General features: G+C 39.9%; 1 protein-coding gene across 2 annotated transcripts; it reads right to left on the minus strand.

The window, feature by feature from the left end:
• Nucleotides 1–49: 49 nt before the first annotated feature.
• LOC135588559 (probable acyl-CoA dehydrogenase IBR3) lies at nt 50–17,616 on the minus strand. 2 transcript variants are annotated; one of them, XM_065080744.1, is made up of 16 exons: nt 17,204–17,616; nt 16,012–16,152; nt 15,556–15,687; nt 14,807–14,995; nt 13,005–13,082; nt 12,530–12,646; nt 12,308–12,406; nt 12,118–12,235; nt 10,913–11,172; nt 10,543–10,734; nt 9,337–9,479; nt 3,190–3,274; nt 2,885–3,094; nt 2,656–2,808; nt 629–733; nt 50–542 (listed from the first exon to the last, which is right to left on the minus strand). In XM_065080744.1, the coding sequence occupies exons 1-16, from the start codon at nt 17,480–17,482 to the stop codon at nt 351–353; spliced, it is 2,493 nt and encodes an 830-aa protein (XP_064936816.1). In that variant the 5' UTR covers nt 17,483–17,616; the 3' UTR covers nt 50–350. The 2 variants fall into 2 exon arrangements, with proteins under 2 accessions (XP_064936816.1, XP_064936815.1); XM_065080743.1 differs by having other exon boundaries at nt 10,543–10,761.
• Between the last annotated feature and the right edge of the window lie 2,348 nt (nt 17,617–19,964).

A 19,964-nucleotide genomic window follows, 5' to 3' on the forward strand; every position in this document is an offset into this window, starting at 1 on the left:
AACACTGAGGACATCACAAACTTATCTGAACTAGTCAACAATACATGTATGCATATGGGAATGGATCTATGCAACCTCCACAACCCTGTCTGTCATTGGAATCATGTAAAGTTTCTCTGGAAATATTCGTCACTAAATGGACCTGAAAACTACTCCAATTATTACAAATCATATAATTATTTGCATTGTCCACAAGCTCCGAATTCTTAAATATAGTCGGATAGTAGTCAGCAAACTCAGCAACTGGAGTACTATCTCTGCATCAAACCTAGTGGCCACTTTTCGATATTATGTAGACTACATCCCTTGCAGCTGTGCTTGTGTGGCATGAGTTGCAGTTCTATAAACTCCTACAGCTTGGCTCTTCGAAGTTCCAATTTGGCTATGGTTCCCAGATGAACTTCGTCGGGGCCATCAGCAATCCGCAGAGTCCGAGAAGTAGCCCATAAATGTGCGAGAACAGTGTCCGATGACAAACCAGCAGCACCGTGGACTTGCATTGCAAAGTCCAGCACTTTCAGGGCCATACTTGGTGTGGCTACCTGCGACAAAGATGAGTAGTACCAGTACTTTTATACTTTTGTCATTCCAGATGCAAATTATTCCAAGGTAGCTGTCATCATTCTACCTTGGCCATGGCGATAGTTCCACGAGCTTTCTTGTTCCCAAGTCGATCCAGCTGATCTGCTGCTTCAAAAACCAAGAGTCTCGCTTGCTCCAATTCTACTCGGCACTATGAAAAACAAATGACAAATCTGTAAGATCTTAGGGATGCATCGACAAGGACATTTTATCTCAGATGTCCAAAATGATAGAAAATGGCAATAACAACTTTTTTAACATAGTTTTCACAAAAATAAAAACATAGTTTGTACTGGCTTGGCAAATTGTCAGTCGGATCAAACATTAGCAATGATGAATTTTTTCCATTTCTTAATTATTATTTTTCCCAATGATAATGACAGCATAGGTTGGCACATATCGATCCGACAATTCATTTAGTATTTGGAAGAGCTTACATGTTTTACATATATATAGGATAAAACAAACTTATAAAATCAAATGGACTGGACGGCTGGACCGAAAAAATCAGGAACAGTACCCTGAACTGGTTCGCCATCCAAAACTTGAAAAGCCTGAAAATCCCTTAACTTGTTATTTATTAGCAAAGATACTTGAATTTAACCCAAGGGCACTTGAGTGTTTTTATATAAAAAAGGAAAGAGAAGGAAATCATATTATATTCATTACCCTCTCATCCCTTCAATGTGTATGTTTTGTTCCTATCATCCTCTTTCACTATATTAAAGATTATTTTTCTATTTTATATTTTTACATAACCTATAAGTATATGTTACTTTTCAAAAAGAATTATAAACCTACACCGTGACCAGTTGACCCACCAATTCCACAAATGACCCAGTGATCCAAGACTCAATGCGTTGATAATCCGGTTCGGTTATGATAACTGTCGAACAAATTAACAAGCAATTTGTATGTTTTAGTATAGCACATGAGGCACCACCAGAAACCATTATATCTAACATAATTGCAGGTGAGGAGTGCTTGAACCTAACCTTTGACAAAGACCATTGATGGGCCAAACTGATGGGCAACAAGATGAGTTTTATAATGTTTTGATAATTAAAATGCTGGAAAGTTTATAATAAGCTATTCCCAGAGATCACAAGAGCACGAACATGAGCTACAATTTTGTAATAGGTGACTAAGAAGTATCAACAATAACAAAAAGAATTCTAAATAACAATGTGAATGAGGATTTAATAAATATCGATAGGTTTCAAAATCAAAGTAATACATTCACTAAATTGAGTGGTGTTTTTGAAGAAGGGGCTTGAAAATCTTATCCTATAGTAAAGGTAGTCCTCTATGACAAATGGCATGCTTAATGAACTCGAGAACCACCAAGGTTAGCAACTAGTTTCATCCATGTATTGAAGCAAAGGATCCTGCATGGGGATGGCAACAGGTAACACTTAAACAATTGTGATACCCTTTAATCAGGTACGAGACAGAATTTGTGTGCAAAAGATATATCCAAGTCAAATTCTGGTCCAGCTTTGGGTTAGAATAACCTACCTATTGTCATTTCTATCATCAGGCAGGGATGGCAGGGGTCGGGTTTTTTTGAGCGACCAGGTCTACCTTATGTACTTAAACCGGATACAAATACCCTTTAATTGGATTTGAAATGAGTCTGGGGAGGAAAGTGTATATCCAAGTTGGGTCAACATTGAGGTTTGGGTACCTAGATAGCTGGTTGGGTTCAGGTTTGGGGTTGGATAAAAATTGCGGATACCCAATCCACTGCCATATAAAATCCTCCTCCACATAATATGAATAAAGTAAATGGACTTTGAATCTACCTATGTTTAATCATCTTGGTGAATTACATGCCCATATGCTTAAAGTACATGCAAGTATGTGACCAAAAAGAAAGTATTTTTTTCTCACATAAAGACACTTGCACTTACATCTTAACAGTGGTCATACTTGTTTCAAGATAGGCAACTTCACAACAATAATCCAGTTAACATCCTTTTTTTATATTTTTGAATTTTCATTCCTCCGACACAAGATATCATATAACAAATACAATTCTTAACCCAAAAAAGAGTATCAAGGAGAAAGTACCTTGGCAAGATCTGACAAGAAGGATCCCTGCTCAGCTATCAACTTTCCAAAGACTCTCCTTCTGAGTGCTCTGTCAACTGTCATTTGCATACCGCGTTCTGCTGCCCCTATGAGTCTCATGCAGTGATGTAATCTGCCAGGACCAAGTCTACCCTGAAAATGTGAAGATGTGAAGATATCATGCAAATGTGAATATTCTGTGACAAATTCATGATGGAATGATGCTTACTTGTGCTATCTCAAATCCCCGGCCTTCCCCAAGCAGGATATTCTTCACTGGCACGCGGACATTTTCAAAAGTTATTTCAGCATGCCCGTGAGGTGCATCATCAAAACCAAAAACTAGTAACGGCCTTCTTATATGCACCCCTGGAGTATTGACATCCACTAAGATCATTGATTGCTGCTTATGCATAGGAGCAGAAAAATCTGTTTTTCCCTACATGGTTTTTTGTTTCAAATATTAAGATACCATAAAAAGAATAATATTATCATTCTAGTCTTGAACAACATGATAGTGATATCAAAACTTACCATTACTATTAGAACTTTGCACCTAGGATCCATTGCTCCACTTGTCCACCACTTCTTTCCATTTATGATATAAAAGTCACCTTGCCTATGTCACATTTTTGGAAACATCAGTTCAAAGTTGAAATTTCAAAACACATCATTTCGTGTTAAATAAATCTTAAGACAATAGCCAATCAAGAAGATGGAAAGAAAAATGGATGATAAAATTTACGAAAAGCATGGTCTCGGAGCAAGAGAAAGAGATGACCATAAACTTAAAGATAAGTAATGTTTAAGGATAACATGGAAAGCCCATATGAGTATTACTTGCATATATATGTTCCAGGTCATGAATTATATTATAGAGGAACACAATCTTTAACCTAGAAGAAGTCACTGAACTGGAAGAAGCTGATAATTGCAGGGCCTAACTACAAGCTATTAGACACTGTATAATTGTTTAGTTTGGAGGCTATTTTTTTCAGTTCTGAGGACAAGAAAGTGATTTGTTGAAAGGATTTTCCATATATTCACTCACTTGTCTAAGGCTGTTGTCAACTACCTTCAATGAATGAAAGTGATTGACCAAAGTGTCACGGACAAACTTCTAAACAAGGTGTTTGATGTAATGCTTATATCTGTCCGTGTCTGTTGGCATGTTCATGCCTTGTACAGCATGTAAAGGGGCGGCCGAAGGCTTAATAGTCCTATTTTAGTTGGGTTGGTGGCCTATTTAGGCTTGTAAATAAAGGTTGTGTCATGTGGACACGTGACAGAGCTTTTCGGTCTGTAATGGACCATTTTACCCTTTGTTGTGCCACTGTTCAGAGCTTGTAAAGTCTGTTTGTAATTTGCATTGTCTATGAAGTGTTTTTCGGAGATGTTTGCTTGTGGATCCCGATTGTGGTGTTCTCTTTAACCCGTTCTCTCTTTTGTTGGTCCTAAGGGACAATGGGAGGCTTCGGGGAGGCTGACCTTCGTGGACGGACGCGCGAGGGTGCCGCACGACTTAGGCAAAACCAGCTAAGTCCGTGTCATATGGTATCAGAGCGGGACAAGCACTCATAGAAACACTTGACATGCAAACGTGGGGGACCTAGCGGGGCTGCGTTGAGGGCAGTCAGCACACGCGCGACCGTTTGAGGGAAAACGGGCATGGAGATGTAGGGAAAAGAGTCGCTCAGAGGAGCGGGCATCTGAGATTGGCATTCAGAGGAATGGCCAACCCTTCGCGCAAGAGGCACCACGAGAACAGGCAAGCTTGGAAGAATTTGGAGCGCACAAAGGTTGGGATGGCTGAGTTTGAGCTACGGCTCAACGTTGACAACTATACTTGATGGTGCTCTAGGCAAGCGAGACGCTTGGCAAGAATGAGACTATGCAAGGTGAAATGAGTTGCTCAACGACCAAAAGAGTTATGCAAAGCTCACAGAGGTGAGGGGAATTGCTAACTCGAAGAATTTGGTACTCATGCATGGGCTTGTATGCGGACGACGGAATGTTCGTGGCCATCCCAAGGCGACCGAGACTCGGCGCCATGGAGCATTGAAACTTTCTCTTCGGCATGCGAAGGATACGTCCGGAGGAGGCTGAAGTGTGCAATGAGTTCAGCATGTTGCTAGGCCTTGAGGGGTGCAGCGGTGGTTGTATTGACGTGGAGGCGCAATCTAGCAAGTGCGTTTGCAAGAGGCAAAACAATGCACAGTTTGTTCAGCAGATCGGAGTAGTCCAAGGGGATGGTGATCTCCGAAACGAAGAGAGATGTTGCTCCAACGGGACAGTTATCCAGGAGGGATAAGTCTCGGCTCTCCAGAGGGAGAATCATGTGAGACGGACTTCACATGTTGAGGAGGAGTACCTCACAAACAACAACTCTATGAAACTCAATGGACCGAGCAAGCAGCGAGGAGTTGTCGCATGATCTCGCTCGAGAGAATGCATTGGTGGATGCATTGCGAGATCAAGTGGGGGAGCGACCTAAAGCAACTTATGAAGGCACACTGGGAGTCGATGTGGAGATCGGACTCAAGGGAGGGCTGACCCGTGGAATGGTGGGAGCGAGGGCCACCATCGACTCAATGCGAAAACGAGGAGCGGAGCAACTTGGGTGTAACTTGGCGAAGTACCCAAGCCGTATGAAGGGAGCCAGCATAGAAGTTGGAACGTGGAGCAGAGGCACAGTGCTTTCCTTAGACAGAGGTCAAGGACATGAACTCTTGCAGAGGCAATAGTAGGATCATGTTGTTCCATGGGTCCTTCATTCTGACGGAGCAGACTCATCTTGCATGGTGCCAAAGACGAAGGGAGCTTCGGGGCACATGCACCTTATCTCGGAGAAGCATTTGATGGAGGAACTAAGGCGACTCAATTTGCGGAGGCGAAGTTGGGGTCAGAAGGCCTTAGCACGGGGCAAGAGGACGCAGAGGCGGGTACTCTTGAAGAATATGCCACAGTGTTGCCATTCGAGTTGCTATGAAGGAAGCGGTGTGCAGTGGAGATTGTGCTGGTAGGGGCAGAGGCCCAGGATCCAGACAATGGTGCACAAATTACAGTGAAGTCGGTGGACTTCGGGAGCTACTAGGCGACGGACTGTCCTAGAGCGGTGCTTCATCTAGGTGTGACCCAAGAGTGGGTGGATGAAGGTCGATTGCCAAAGGAGCGAACAAAATCGAAGATGGAGGAGACCCTGCGATGTATTGGCAGAGGCCACACATGGAGGGTTCACAATTCGAGTTTATTCCACAAGGATCAGAATGCAATGGAGATGTCACCAGGAGGCGACATGGTGCAGCGGATTGTGGTGGAACAGTTTGTGGCAATGCGACACACACGACATAGTCCCGGGAGGGACTGGATCATATGGAGGTATGATCGGGAGCTACTGGAAGCTCAACTTCGGTGAACAACACGACGACAAGAAGGGCTATGGATTCAAGGAGTGAAGGCCATGGTACCGCAGAGGTGGGTCTTCCGTGCGTGCATCGAATTTTGCATCGGATGAAAACCTTGGTCATCAGCATATGGGGGCTGGGTTCCACCAAGGGAAAAGTTCGAATGCAAGTACCAGTGAGTTCCATGGGAGGAACTTGATCATGCAGAGGTATGATCGAAGCAGCTGGAGAGTTGGACTGCTCCAGAGCTCATATTTGCTTAAGGGAGCCCGGCAAGTCAGAGGACAAGGCCGAGTAAACGAACGTTGCTACCAAGGAAGCTAAGGAGAACAAAATCGGTGCAAACCCTACAACGTGATGGCAGAGGCCATGCATGGGAGTTGCAGTCTGTCTTTCCATCGACCAAACGGACTGCTTGGAGAACACAGAGGTGTTGAAGCAGGAGGTCGAAAGGGGCGAGGAAGCGACAACGAGTCCAGCGGGACTTAGCTACCCAAAATCAAGCATCAGTTAGAATGGAGGTGGACTCGGAGGAGTGCCACGGAGACATATCTACTGATCGTGAAGAAAAGGGATACAGATGTGAGGAGACGGATAGTAGGACCATGGGCATGGCAGCGCCATGGTACCGCAGAGGCGGGACTTCTGTGAAAGTCATTGATCCCTTGCTCTCATGGAGGGAGAGCGCTTGGTCGTGAAAGGGGCCGAGGAGGTGGAGAATGCAGAGGCAATCTTCAAGTACCGAGACAAGGCTGAAGGGCAGAGGCCGAAGAACTTCGTAAGACCGGTGTCAACAAGTTTCTCATCAAGATAGCCGTAAGTGAAGGACTTCGGGTCATGCAAGAGTGCACGACCAAGGAACGAAGCAAGCAGTACGCGGTGCTGTACCTTTGCTACTCAGTGGAGTAGGCGGCAGGGTTGATGGAGAAGACGGTACAATCCCAGAGGCGACCTCATCTATCAGAGAATTACTCCAAGTTGGGGTGAAAACTTCCCGCATTCCAGAAGTTCGATGGCATTGAGAAGGTGAATCACAGTAGCTAACTCAACGCAAGGAGTGCAAACACTTCAAGTGCTTCAGAAGTGTGAGCAAAGAGCAGACGAATACCAGTAACCAGCTCGATGCATGAAGTACAACCTCGAGGAGGCGGGCGAAGTCAAGTAACCTTTGCCTTCTCAACTCTTAAGAGGATGGGCGAAACCGAGTACCCCAATTCTCTTATCTATCCAGCAGAGGAGCTCTGCACAAGTTCAAAGACCCTTCGAAGATAATGGAAGACAATAGTTGTCAAATCTTCACCAACGGTGATCAGTGCTACTGAGAGTAGATTGTCCGCTTCATTTCCCAACGAAATGCCAATCGAAAGCGGAAGTGATGCGAACCTACTTGGATGCGACAACTAACTGAAAGAAGAGTCAATGAGCAGATTTTGTGGAGGAAGGACCCGAAACTTCAGAAGTTTGCGAGGCAATGCTCGTTAAAGCTCCAACAAGCATCCACCCAGTTCAAGTAGCATGTGGAAATTTTGAGAAACTGGCACAGTAAGAATGGTCTTTTCCTTCATTTGGTGGATCCGCAGGAATCAACGAGGATCAACACAACTCAGCCAACCCCACACCAGAGTCAGAGTCATTGGTGAGTTGAAGCAGCATGGCGGATCAAAGTTCGACTACTCAAAAACAGCAACGGAGAGCAGCTGGGAGCCAGGAGGCGCATTGCAGCTGGAGCAGAAGATTGAAGACTCAGTAAAGACGAAGAGTTGCAGTGTTCACAAAGGCTTCGACGAGGACGTCGAAGGGATAAGTGGGGGAGAATGTCACGGACAAACTTCTAAACAAGGTGTTTGATGTAATGCTTATATCTGTCCGTGTCTGTTGGCATGTTCATGTCTTGTACAGCATGTAAAGGGGCGGCCGAAGGCTTAATAGTCCCATTTTAGTTGGGTTGGTGGCCTCTTTAGGCTTGTAAATAAAGGTTGTGTCATGTGGACACGTGACAGAGCTTTTCGGTCTGTAATGGACCATTTTACCCTTTGTTGTGCCACTGTTCAAAGCTTGTAAAGTCTGTTTGTAATTTGCATTGTCTATGAAGTGTTTTTCCGAGATGTTTGCTTGTGGATCCCGATTGTGGTGTTCTCTTTAACCCGTTCTCTCTTTTGTTGGTCCTAAGGGACAATGGGAGGCTTCGGGGGGGCTGACCTTCGTGGACGGACGCGCGAGGGTGCCGCACGACTTAGGCAAAACCAGCTAAGTCCGTGTCAAAAGGGCGCTCCGCAGAGCAGTGGATGATTTAAAAATTCGACAGACTTTTGAATATACAACATGACCTCTTGTGGGCTGTGAATTCACCTACTCTATCTTGAAGTAGATTCCACGATTCTATCCTTCCTGAACCAACCTAACTTTGTGCTTCAACCACATTTGAACTTTTTCCTTAATTCTTACATGTAACAATTGACTATGGTAAAAGCCCAATTAAGCTCCATATATCAATTAGCTAACATATGAAAGGAATGGTTAATCCTGCACTATTTTTATCTGTTATGCAGCACTAGATTTACACATAAGAAATAAATAAAAGGTTCTTTTGATACATCTGTTATCGAAGTAGAAATACTATAAAATTTAGAGATCAGATTTGAACACTCAAAGGGTTTTACATATATCTTTTAAGACTGAAAACAACAATATGACCACAGTTGCAGCAGAAGACAGCAAAAGCAAGGAATAACAGGGAGGTATTCTGGTGTAGAAACTCTCTCTCTCTCTCTCTCTCTCTCTCTCTCTACACACACACAACAAGAAAAAGGCAGCATCCACCAAAGCACACCTTTCATTGAAGCAATCTTGTGTAAACAAGAAGTCGTGCTTCTACATTCTGTATAATACTCAACCAACATCCTCTATCACATACTATTAATCGAAAACAAGAATAGATATGATGTACGTCTGTTTTTTCCTGTAAGACATAATACATCTGCTTCAACTTCTTCATTCACTGAATGTCAATATTTTTCCAGACTAATTCATCCTAATAAGATTTTGATGATATACACATTGATTGTAATAAAAATGGAGATGAATGGCTCTTTAACAGAGAATGTAAACTTGCCATGTGGCAATTAACCAAAAGACAATAACAAAGAGAAGCATGTAGCATTAGCTAGAGACAAAAAAAGCCAAGCCCAACAAAGACACTGAGCACTATGTTGAGGAAAACATGTTCAAACAATAAATAAGCAGTCTGGACAGAAAAAAACTTGCCAGTGAATATTACCTAGTGAGTGAGCATTCAATGTTGGTTGCATCGGAAGATGCAACTTGTGGCTCAGTCATCGCAAATCCAGACCGAATCTTTCCTTCTAGTAGAGGAATTAGCCACTCTATTAGTTGTTCCTTAGTACCGTACCTCAATAAAACCTGAAAAAAGACAATACTGGAACAGAATAAATACCTTGATCTCTTACCATAGCATTGTCAACCATATTTTGGCTTAGCAAAGTGTTTGATATTGCTAAAATTATTGTTGCCTGCTTATAATACATCTTCCTGTTAAGAAGAAAGGACAGCTGAAGCTGACAGCATTCAGTCAGAAATTATGCAAATACTATTATGACACTGCATAATTACCATAAACACTAGATGAGTTTGCTTCTTGGCCTCTTGATTCAGAATACATAATGGACAATTATAGAAAAAGAAATTATGATAAACCATGATGAATTATTATTAGCAACTTATAAGTTCAAATCAGAGCAAATTATGCTTGATAAGCAAATATTAAGAAAGTATCTCAACATTCACCTTCAAAAATTCAAGATATTTAACAAATTCCAACAGCTTAGGTCCCTTCATCAGTAGAGGATTCAACCTTAAATTCATAATTTATCATCTCGATATGCTGATTTGTGATGATGTAAAGGGCATACCTAGTGCGCTGGCTTGTGATTATATATCGTAATTAATTTGATTATTAAGTTGATTATCTGGTTTGAGTCATCCGTACTGTGCATGGTTTCTCCATGAAAACAATCTTGCTTTTTCTGTTACCATCATTCGTCAATCTTGGTTTCTCCATGCTATAGCCATATTGACATGCCTACATTTAGGTATTTCTTGATCATTCTTAGGTCTAATAAATTTCACTGTGACCCTAAATCTTGTAACCTCCAGCCCAACACCTATTTTCTTCATAAACATGGCTACCGTTGGCCACCTAACAGTAAATCATAAATTTTGACTTACACCAGCAGCGTTCTTTAAGATTAAAAGATGTAATGCATAATGTGCTTCATTATACAGTAAAAAATTAGTAACAAAGCAATAAAGATCCAATAGTATTATATATAAATATATATTACTAATATACATGCAAAAATATGTTTGCATATACTGATTAGGCTGAAGTAAAAGATTCGCAATATAACAAAGGAAAATTTATAAGACTATAGAACGGAAATAACCCGGATGAGTATCACACTACCTCCATATTTCCTGTGTCCGGTGCACCACAGTTGAAAATTTGTGGTGCCCAAATTGAACGGCCCATAATCTCACACAAGTATCCATACTCAAGATTCGAAAGTCCAGCACCTAGCAAGTTACTATTCGAAGCTCCAGTAGAAAAATATTTTTGTTCTTCAAGCAGCTTTCTTGCCCTAGCAGCACTATCTAACTGCAAATGCATCAATGTGATATGCAACTGAAACAAAACACTAAATAATCATATGGAAACCAGAAAAGAAGGTATCTAACAATAATAGAAAGCAATAGATCCACCAAATTGCATCACATTTCTTGAAGATATTCTTAAGAATATTAGTGAAGTAAAAAGATAGAACATAAAGCCTTACTGGAATCCACAAGTTCCAGAGGCCTTCCTGCTTTGCTAACTCTTTTAACTTTTCTTCATCTGGATGAACTGTCCAACGCTGACTTGATTGTGCAAGTCTATAAAATTCACTCTCATTTTGGTATACATGATCTTGCATAAACTTTAACAATTTCTTCCTAAGCTCCAAAACCTTTTGACTAGGCACAGAACATCCCTGCTCCTTCATGGACAGTGAATGGTCATCTTCTAACCTTTCAGTTGCTCCTTGACTCAAAATTCCTGAAGACAGTACGCAAATAAACTTCTACATAATGGCAAGGAATAAATTTAGAGCTAAAGGGATACTGGTATGGAATTTTGCAGACTAACAAGAAAGATTCAAGCAAGTGCCTCTATTAAAAATCTATTATTTATTCTAGAATAAGCTATTCAACTGTAATATCTATCACCGACTTTAAGATTAATATGATATATTCATTATAGGAATAAATATTAATATTCAATAATACCTTAAAATTTTCTTATCTATCATACATATGGCACACAAAAAGATCCAAAACAAATTTGCTAGTAGTTTTAAAGAGAACAATGGGTCTAAAGTTGTGCTTCTCTAAACTTCATGCAGATGACATGTTGGACAATGAAACGATGACATGAAAATGACTATTTGAAGAGAGCACCCGTTGGATTTGGAATTAATCTCAAATTCAAAAGCATCTCCCCTTTTGTGATGATTCCCTTGAGAGATGAAGGGCTACTATATATTCTCCCCTTTGTATTGTGTGGTAGAGGACAGTGATAATTAACATAGTAGCAGTGAACACCCAACATTATAGCTTATGGCAAATGACAAACACAACAATAGCACGTCTCCTCTATTTCATATATATACTTATATAGTCATATGTTTTTTATTTCTCTTCTTTGGCATCCTTCTTGCCAGCCTCCTACATGTCACCTTTCTTCTTTTTCGAAAATAGAATTTATTTATAAGATAGAAAAATCAGTATAACCTTCAAATAATCATTAAAGTCCATACAAACTTAAACGTCTCAATAATATAATTCATGTTCTCCCAAAGCCACATGTGACCATCCTGAAACAAAATCATAGAATATGCAGTATGACAAATTTCCATATTAACATAAGTTCCTTATGACAGTAGGATTCTGGTAGTCAATAATGTCCTATTCATTCACGCAGAGGGAATCATATCAAAATTACCCAGTGGAGGCTGGTCAGGAAGAACAGACTCTCGAGTAATATATGCCCAGGCAGAATCAACTAAGACATTAGCCATCTTTCCAGCATACCGAGCACGCTCTCCACCTGAAGCATTACCCTGTATTTGTTCAAAACTATTACAGACTTATTTTTCAAAATGTCCAAACTTAATGATTTCTGATGCTAATACCAGAGTCCATCTATGATATACTCCTGCATAAATAGATGCACCACGGAACAAAGAAAACGCCATATAGAACTTCCATTCTCGAACTGGCCAGGGCCTTCTCTGAATTTCATCGATTTCAGGTGAGCAAACAAATTAATGATACCTCAAAAAAATGCAATGAAAATCGATGAAGCTACAAGCCTACAACTACATGTAGAAAAAAACTGTCAAAGTAATGCTTACAGCTGCAGAGCAATATACTGCCAAGTATTCCACCAAGGAAGGAATGCCTTCTGGGATGCCACTAAACTCGAGTCCATATGATTCACATTCTCCCAAAGCCACGTCAACAATATACAGCTGTACAATTATCATCAATAACTTCTGATTTTAATCAATGACATTGTCAAGCTTTGGACCCATTTTGAATCTTTTAAATCCAAAATTTCCAAGTATCCCATATTCCTTAATGATGACTCAAATGGTTCAGAATGCTTAAAGAAATATATTGTATTTCTACTTAAAGATTATATATGTCCCTGTCATGTCTAGCTCCCCTGGTTTATATTAGTAGTACAAGATGTGTAAGCCGTTTTGTATCTGTGACAACTGATATTATACAATCTGAGTTAAAACCATTTTCATGAAACATTCGAAGCTCATAAAAGCACAAAATAACAGAGATTTAACAATATAATGTTCGTAACAAGCTACTGACCAAGGCACTGTATGCAACATCACACATTTGGTTCCCTAAAGTTGATAGTTCCCAGTCAAGAATGCCAATCACTTGATCCTGCAAAAAAAGAGGATACTCGTTCTTAACCCATTATGCAATTTGTTGAATGCTGCGTGTTTTCTGAACAAAAATGAAACATTGGACAATAAATTGCTAGTTATGAAGCTATATAATATAGACAAACTTTTCATCCTTTAGTTTTCGTTTGTAGAAAAGATCAAGGCATGACATGAAAAATCAGAGTCCTTCTACTTTATATTGTAGCTACAATGCACGCAAAGTTACACAACTTTTTTAACTCTCTTTAATGCTTTACTATTGATCAGTACATCGACCATACATGAGTTACAATGCTAATTTCATCCCTTATAATTCTGAGATCAGCCCCTTGGTGGCTGGCCCATTATTGGGTTCGACCGACCCCAGAAAGGGCCAGAAAGGGCCAATTGAAGACCAGATAGTCCAAATTTGGTCCTGACACTCTGGTAGCAGTATGATAGATTTGTAGGTCCATATGGACTGTTCCTAGTCCTGAAAGCACTCCTGAGAGAAACTGAAGATTTGGAGGCCAACAGCAAGACCTTGACTTGTAGGGAAGAAACTGAACACAATGCATTGATAAAAGTCAACCCTTGATTTGGAAGGTCGACCAGCACTGTAAAGATCGCAAGCCATGTTACAAGGGATGAAGACAAGGGGTTCATCTAGGGCAGGACAACAGGCAAGGCTTTCGTACAGGTCTAATCCTAATAAATCTAGGACTCAAACATACAAATCTGAATATGCATGTGGCCAGTAAACAAATATAAATACTTGATTATTTTATTTCGAGCACAGAAAAGCTTTCTTCTATCTTCAACTTGGCCTTCCAGAGCAACCTTACTCTGTCAAAGCAAAGGATCCCTAGTTAAAAGGGGTTGTTTAAAACAAGGTCCGCCATACCGTACCGTACCGGAGTTTCGACCCGGGCTCGGTACGGTATGGTACCGGTGTACCGGGCGGTACACCAGGGCGTACCGAGCAGTACACCCTGGTGTACCGATATTGTAGCACTGTAGCGGTACAGGATGATCCGCGTACCGAGTACCTGGCGGACTGGTACGTACCGCCCGGTACGGCCGGTACGCTTCGGTACGGCAGACACTGGTTTAAAATGTTATTGTGTTTATGTGATGTATGTGTACAAGATAAGATTCTTTGTATTACTAATCCCACATTTATTCATGCAGCTCATGTGATTCAATTAAAGCAAGACTTGGCACAATAATAAGGTTGCTCCTATGCAATATAGGAGAACATGATTCCAGTCATGAAAACAACCTCTTTACTTCTAGACCTAAGATTGTGTACATTAACTCTTGTGAGATATCATATTGGCACGAGATTGGTGGATTGGTTTTGCCCTTTCTAGCTTATAAGTACTTTTATATAATTATGAATTCTATTTTACATTTATGTGAGCAGATTCATCAGAATTTAACACATGGAAATGCAGTATCTTTCTATAAAACAAGGAAAAAAATAAATAAATATCCAGAACAATCATTTTTACAACATATATGTGCATAAGGTGGACCGAAACAATATCAGTTAAAATAACAGGGCTCTGTTTACAGCTACCCTTATGAGAACCAAGAGTCATGAAAAGCAAATACCTAAATCTTTCCTCTAGAGGCTTACTTTTCAACTTGTTGATCTAGCATAGTTGTATAAATAAATTGTGATACAATTTGGAATTAAAATGCATATATTCTAGCTGATCAGAAACAAATTTTAAGAACCTTGACAGGGTGAAAAACTAGATTATCGATTCGATAGTCTCCATGAACAAGCCCAGTTCCTGTTGCTCCTAAAGAATCTTCAGCAGGGATATTTTCTCTGAGCCAAACAACCAGATCAAGCATTTTAGGATTTCGATCAGGTTTCCCTTGACCAGTTGAAGCAAGATACTGTTTTCCCCATCTTTCCACCTAACAGACAAAAACATCATCAAAGCATAAATAAGGTTTTACATCTTTCCTCATTTTTACAGTTATGTAGTTCAATCTAACAATAAACTTCATTAATCTTAGAAGGGAAAGATACCAAACATAACAATCTCTCAAGAACAGAAAAATGAACAGAGTTGTTAGAACCATGGAGCAGTAAGAGTTCCTCAAGGCACCAAGCCAAAATCTTAGGCCTGCAACTAAGTTAGCAGGTTGGAACAACTATGATGTAATAGTATGTATTGCAGCTTCTGTCACAGGTAGTATCCAGCATGACAAGTGGTTCTGATTCATATCAAATTGAACTTGAAAAGCTTAACATCTTTAGAACATAACTTAGTGCTTTGTAATGTAAAGCTAACAACTGTTGTACAAGCAAGCATATCATTCTGAGAAATAACGACACCTTGAGGGAAAAATAAAAAGAATTCCTGCACAACATGCAGACTAGCTTATCTTGTAAAAACTTTTCTTGAATGCTCAAGGCCTGGTTTAGTATTAGTTCCATATTCAAGCTATTTAAACCAGCCAAATGACATCACCTGTCTCTTGCAATAGTTGTCTCTCCTGCCAAACTTTTGCAACCCAATCAAATCCACATCAACTTTGTGTAAAGAAGCTAGAGTTTTCGCAGTAGCTTGATATATAACCTTCCTCCTTTCTGGGCTCAGTCCCTGAACATGAATAGTTGCAGATTGATATAAAAATTCAAAAATAAGGCAACTCACGAAAAGCTAAAGGTAAAGATAGATGGTGCGTTTCGAATTTTCTCCCCAAATCGAAACATCGAAGAAGATCATCATGTGCAAGCCTGCAACCATTCTTGGAAGCAGTTTAGACTTAAATTCACAAGATACTGCTTGCACAACCCAGGTGTTCCATTCATATGTGATGCATACATGAAACAGTTAAAATTATTTTTTTCCCTCAGAAAATATTTGAAAGTGACAGATAATTATGTGAACTACACATTAAGCAACAATAGAAAGTTAACCTACTGGTAACTTATTATCCATGAAAATCCGTCCCTCCAAGTACTCCATAATGTAGAAAGATGTACCAATTATGCTTGTATCATTGCACAAGCAGAAAACCTTTGGAACAGGAACATCTGTGTGCTCACCTAAAGCCTTGAGAACCTGTACAGAAGCAAAAAAAAAGACTGATGAAAATCAATTGGGTGATCCTCCAAAACACAAAAAAAGAACAGCCAACTAACAAATGGCCATTCAATGCATGGCACTAGAACATATTGCTAAAAGTAAAACTTTCCAAGTTAAAAGTAAACACTCAAAGATATCATTGTCCAGTTCATCCAAAAGCCCACACACTTAGCAACTATCTCTTAAATATGATGCACAAAAATACCTAGCCATTAACATGGACAAAGTTTGGAAATAAGTAAGGTCTTGCAGCAGTGACATTGTGTTCTGACTATAAAATCCAGGAAACAACTTGAAAAAGCAGGAAGAGCATAAGAAGAAATCATTTTAGATAAACAGCTCTTAAAACAATTTGTTTCCTAAGAGTAAATGACTCTTAGAGACATGTGAGCATATCTATTTACAAGAAATATTTGAATAAACAACTTCCACTCAAATCATTAATTAGCCATAACCAAGATTTATCCAAATTGGACCATTCAATCTTGTACGGAAAGAAAAAGAAAAACCAAAACACATGCATTGGAAGCTAAAAAATCATCCTGTGTGTGATTTACAACTATTCAAACGTTTCTTCATGCTCATAGAGCTTCAGTAAAGTACAGGCATAATAGGCGGATCAAACCAGCCTGCGAGAATTTGTTTCCTTCCTTTTTCTTTCTTCTCTAACTATCAAATAAAGAAGCACAAAAAGTCAATATTATGAACATATTAACCCTAAAAGTCAAATCTACCCTCTTTCAAAAAATTCCAGAAATAAACCGTCAGACAGACGAACTCTCTTCATAAATCGCACTCGTCCAATTCATGAAGCAAGATTCTTCTTTTCCAAAAATCAGACATTTTAAAAGCCCAATTGCTCTTGCACGCCCATGCCAACATATCCTATAAATCTTACAACGAAACGTAAGCATAAACGAGCAGATCGCATTCATCCCGAAGGCAAAGTTCGCTCCTTTCCTACTAATATTTAGTAATAACAGATCTACCTATTTAACCAACAAACGAAGCAGAAGGAAAGCTATACCTGAAATTCCCTCTCGACGGCATGGGCGGACTCGAGGAGAGCACCAGGAGGCTTCTTTCTCAGAACATAGCGCTTGACGACGCCGGGGGATCCATGGGAAGCGACCTCCAAACAGAAGGTCGGATTGGATTGGCCATAGCCGAACTGGGAGACGCTGAACTTAGCCGGCGCTGCGGGTAAGCCCGCCACGTTGGCGGCGGCATAGCGGAGAAGGGCCGCCTCGTCGAAGCGGTGCGCCGGCTGCACCGACCGGAGGAGATCCGACGTCGAGAAGGCCATCGCGACGTAGCAATCGAGAAGCTCGAGGGATTCCGGCGAGGGTAAGCGGGAGCACGGCCACGGAGGTGCGTCACGTTCTTTGGTATGCGATCGTGAAATTTAATGGGGAGAAATTAAAGGCACTGACAAGCTGCCGCGTGGGCTTCTCTCTAGCGACAAGCTGTAATATATATATATATATATATATATCTTAGGAACCACCACAATCTTAAAAAAATTTCACAATACACCTTGAAAATATCGTCTTATTTCTACTTCCATCATATCCATAATAGTCATCATCCATAACCCTCATATGAGGATCGTTATTACCGTCATTGTTGACCTCGCCGATCCTATCCCTATATCAACAACCCTTACACAAGGAAGTAAGGCGTGTGAGAGACATTATTATTCACTCATAATTCTTGTCGTCATCGCTTGCAACCCTAAACCTAAGCCTGAGTGTCGTCCTCTATCTTACCCATTAGCCTTCGTATGAGGAAGGAGAGGACGCAAGGGCCATCGTCGCCTCTATAGATTCCACTATTACCTTCACAGGCATAGGAGACGAGTCTGACAAGAGTCAAAGCAAAGACAACGATGACCCTCATGGCCCTTCATTCCTCACACGATGGCTACTCACAAGCATGATAAGGGCGAAGGCGATGACAAGTCTAATGGGGCTAAGGGCAAAACGATCATTTATATAAAAAAAAATTATAAGAATATTTTTCAATGTTGAGATGTCTTACAGCAAATTCTCAAAGTTGTGAGCTTTTTTAAAAAATTCACATATATATATATATATATATAACTTCAAAAATAATTTTATTTTTTCCCTAAAAGATTTCATTTTTAATTTATTTCCACGTAACATCTCCTATTTTTTAAAAGACAAGATTGGCCATGATCTCTACCTTGCCGATCGTACCTCTAACCCATAGCCCCATTATGGCCACTCATTGCCTTCATCTCGCTATGAGGCTCCGTCACCTTCTCATGGCCATGTTCACCCCATTGTCCTCACCCTCAACCTCATTTGTTACTATCGAGATATTGTTAAGGCCTTATCATCATCGTCATAAACCTCGATAAAGGAGGAGGTAGCCAAGGCAAAATTTTTCCACCCTCCTCCCCCATATGGCCCCCCACACTAAAGGAGCATGCTTTCGCCCCTTGTCACTCCTTCAGCATAAACGAATGTATACTTTCAATGTAAGGGAGAAGGGAGGAGAAGCCTCGTTGTGATCGCTTCCTTCCCCTCCATCAAACTTAACAATAGGGATGATAGGGTAGAAACAAGAACTTACAAGTGACAGGACAAAGACAATAGGGCCTCATAATGAGGCCTCAAGAAGAGGTTCAAGCGACGGATGACAACAAGAGATATAGGCCAGAGTAGTCTCATCTTTTAGATACCAATGGTCGTTCTTCGATAATAAACCAAAAAGAGAGTTCTCTATAAAAAAATTTATAAAGATTTAAGATTTTTTTAAAAAACTTATCCATATATATATGAAATAAAATTATTATATTTATTCTGTTAAAATATAAATGAATTAATTAAATTTATAATATGACAGCTATGTGAGAGAGGCAAAATCAATGACGAAAGGATTCACCAAATCAATGTAAGTGGGTTTTGTTTTCTTCTATTATTGAAAGATTCACATGATCTCTTGACAAGAAACTATTACACGTTGATGGAAAGGAGGCTTCTAAAAGGTAAAACCTCCCAGATAAAGAAAGAAATTTCTCATACAACTAACTCCATTGCTTTACTTCCTTTTAACTTGTGTTTCATCTTAACACTTAGAGCATCGTTGGATTTACCCTTCGATTGTTGTTCCTCTATAGCTTTACTCAGCCTTGCATGTTATCTTGACATGATGTTCATAGTGTTTTCTAAAATCTATCTGTTTATAATGTCGTCGTTCGGTATATTTATGTGTTTTTTTTTCTTATATTAAAAGATAAACGAAGCAGACAAAATTCAATTCTATGATCTTAATCAAAGATCTTACTAATTAAGCTAGATGACATATTCACCTATGCTGAATTTAATTAAAAACAATAAAAGATTCATGTCATAGTGTAAGGAAGAACATTAAGATCTCAAGATCTTTCACACATCAAATTATTATTTTTTTCATCTGGTTTTTTCTCCAATAATGTTTACACATTTTTTACATCAAATTACTGTTCATTTAAAATTGGCATACAAAATTATGTTCTACATTTCCTCATTATTTGTCCTCCGTGAAAAAGACCCACATCTTTGGACTTGAGTACTGGCTTAATTGGACTGGTCAATCAGAAAGACTTCGACAGTATCAGAAAAGGAAATATGATTTTCTACCTTAGTTCTCACAAGATCCTGGATTGACAGTATCAGAAAGGTTTTTTCTCTTGTTTTTCTCACCTTTATTTTCTTTTTCTTTAAGGTAGTCCAAAGATTCTTGGATGATCCTTTGGGTGTGTATCAGTAGCGGAAAAGCCT

The sequence above is a fragment of the Musa acuminata genome, chromosome BXJ1-8, assembly GCF_036884655.1.
Source record: "Musa acuminata AAA Group cultivar baxijiao chromosome BXJ1-8, Cavendish_Baxijiao_AAA, whole genome shotgun sequence".
Classification (NCBI taxonomy): Eukaryota; Viridiplantae; Streptophyta; class Magnoliopsida; order Zingiberales; family Musaceae; genus Musa; species Musa acuminata.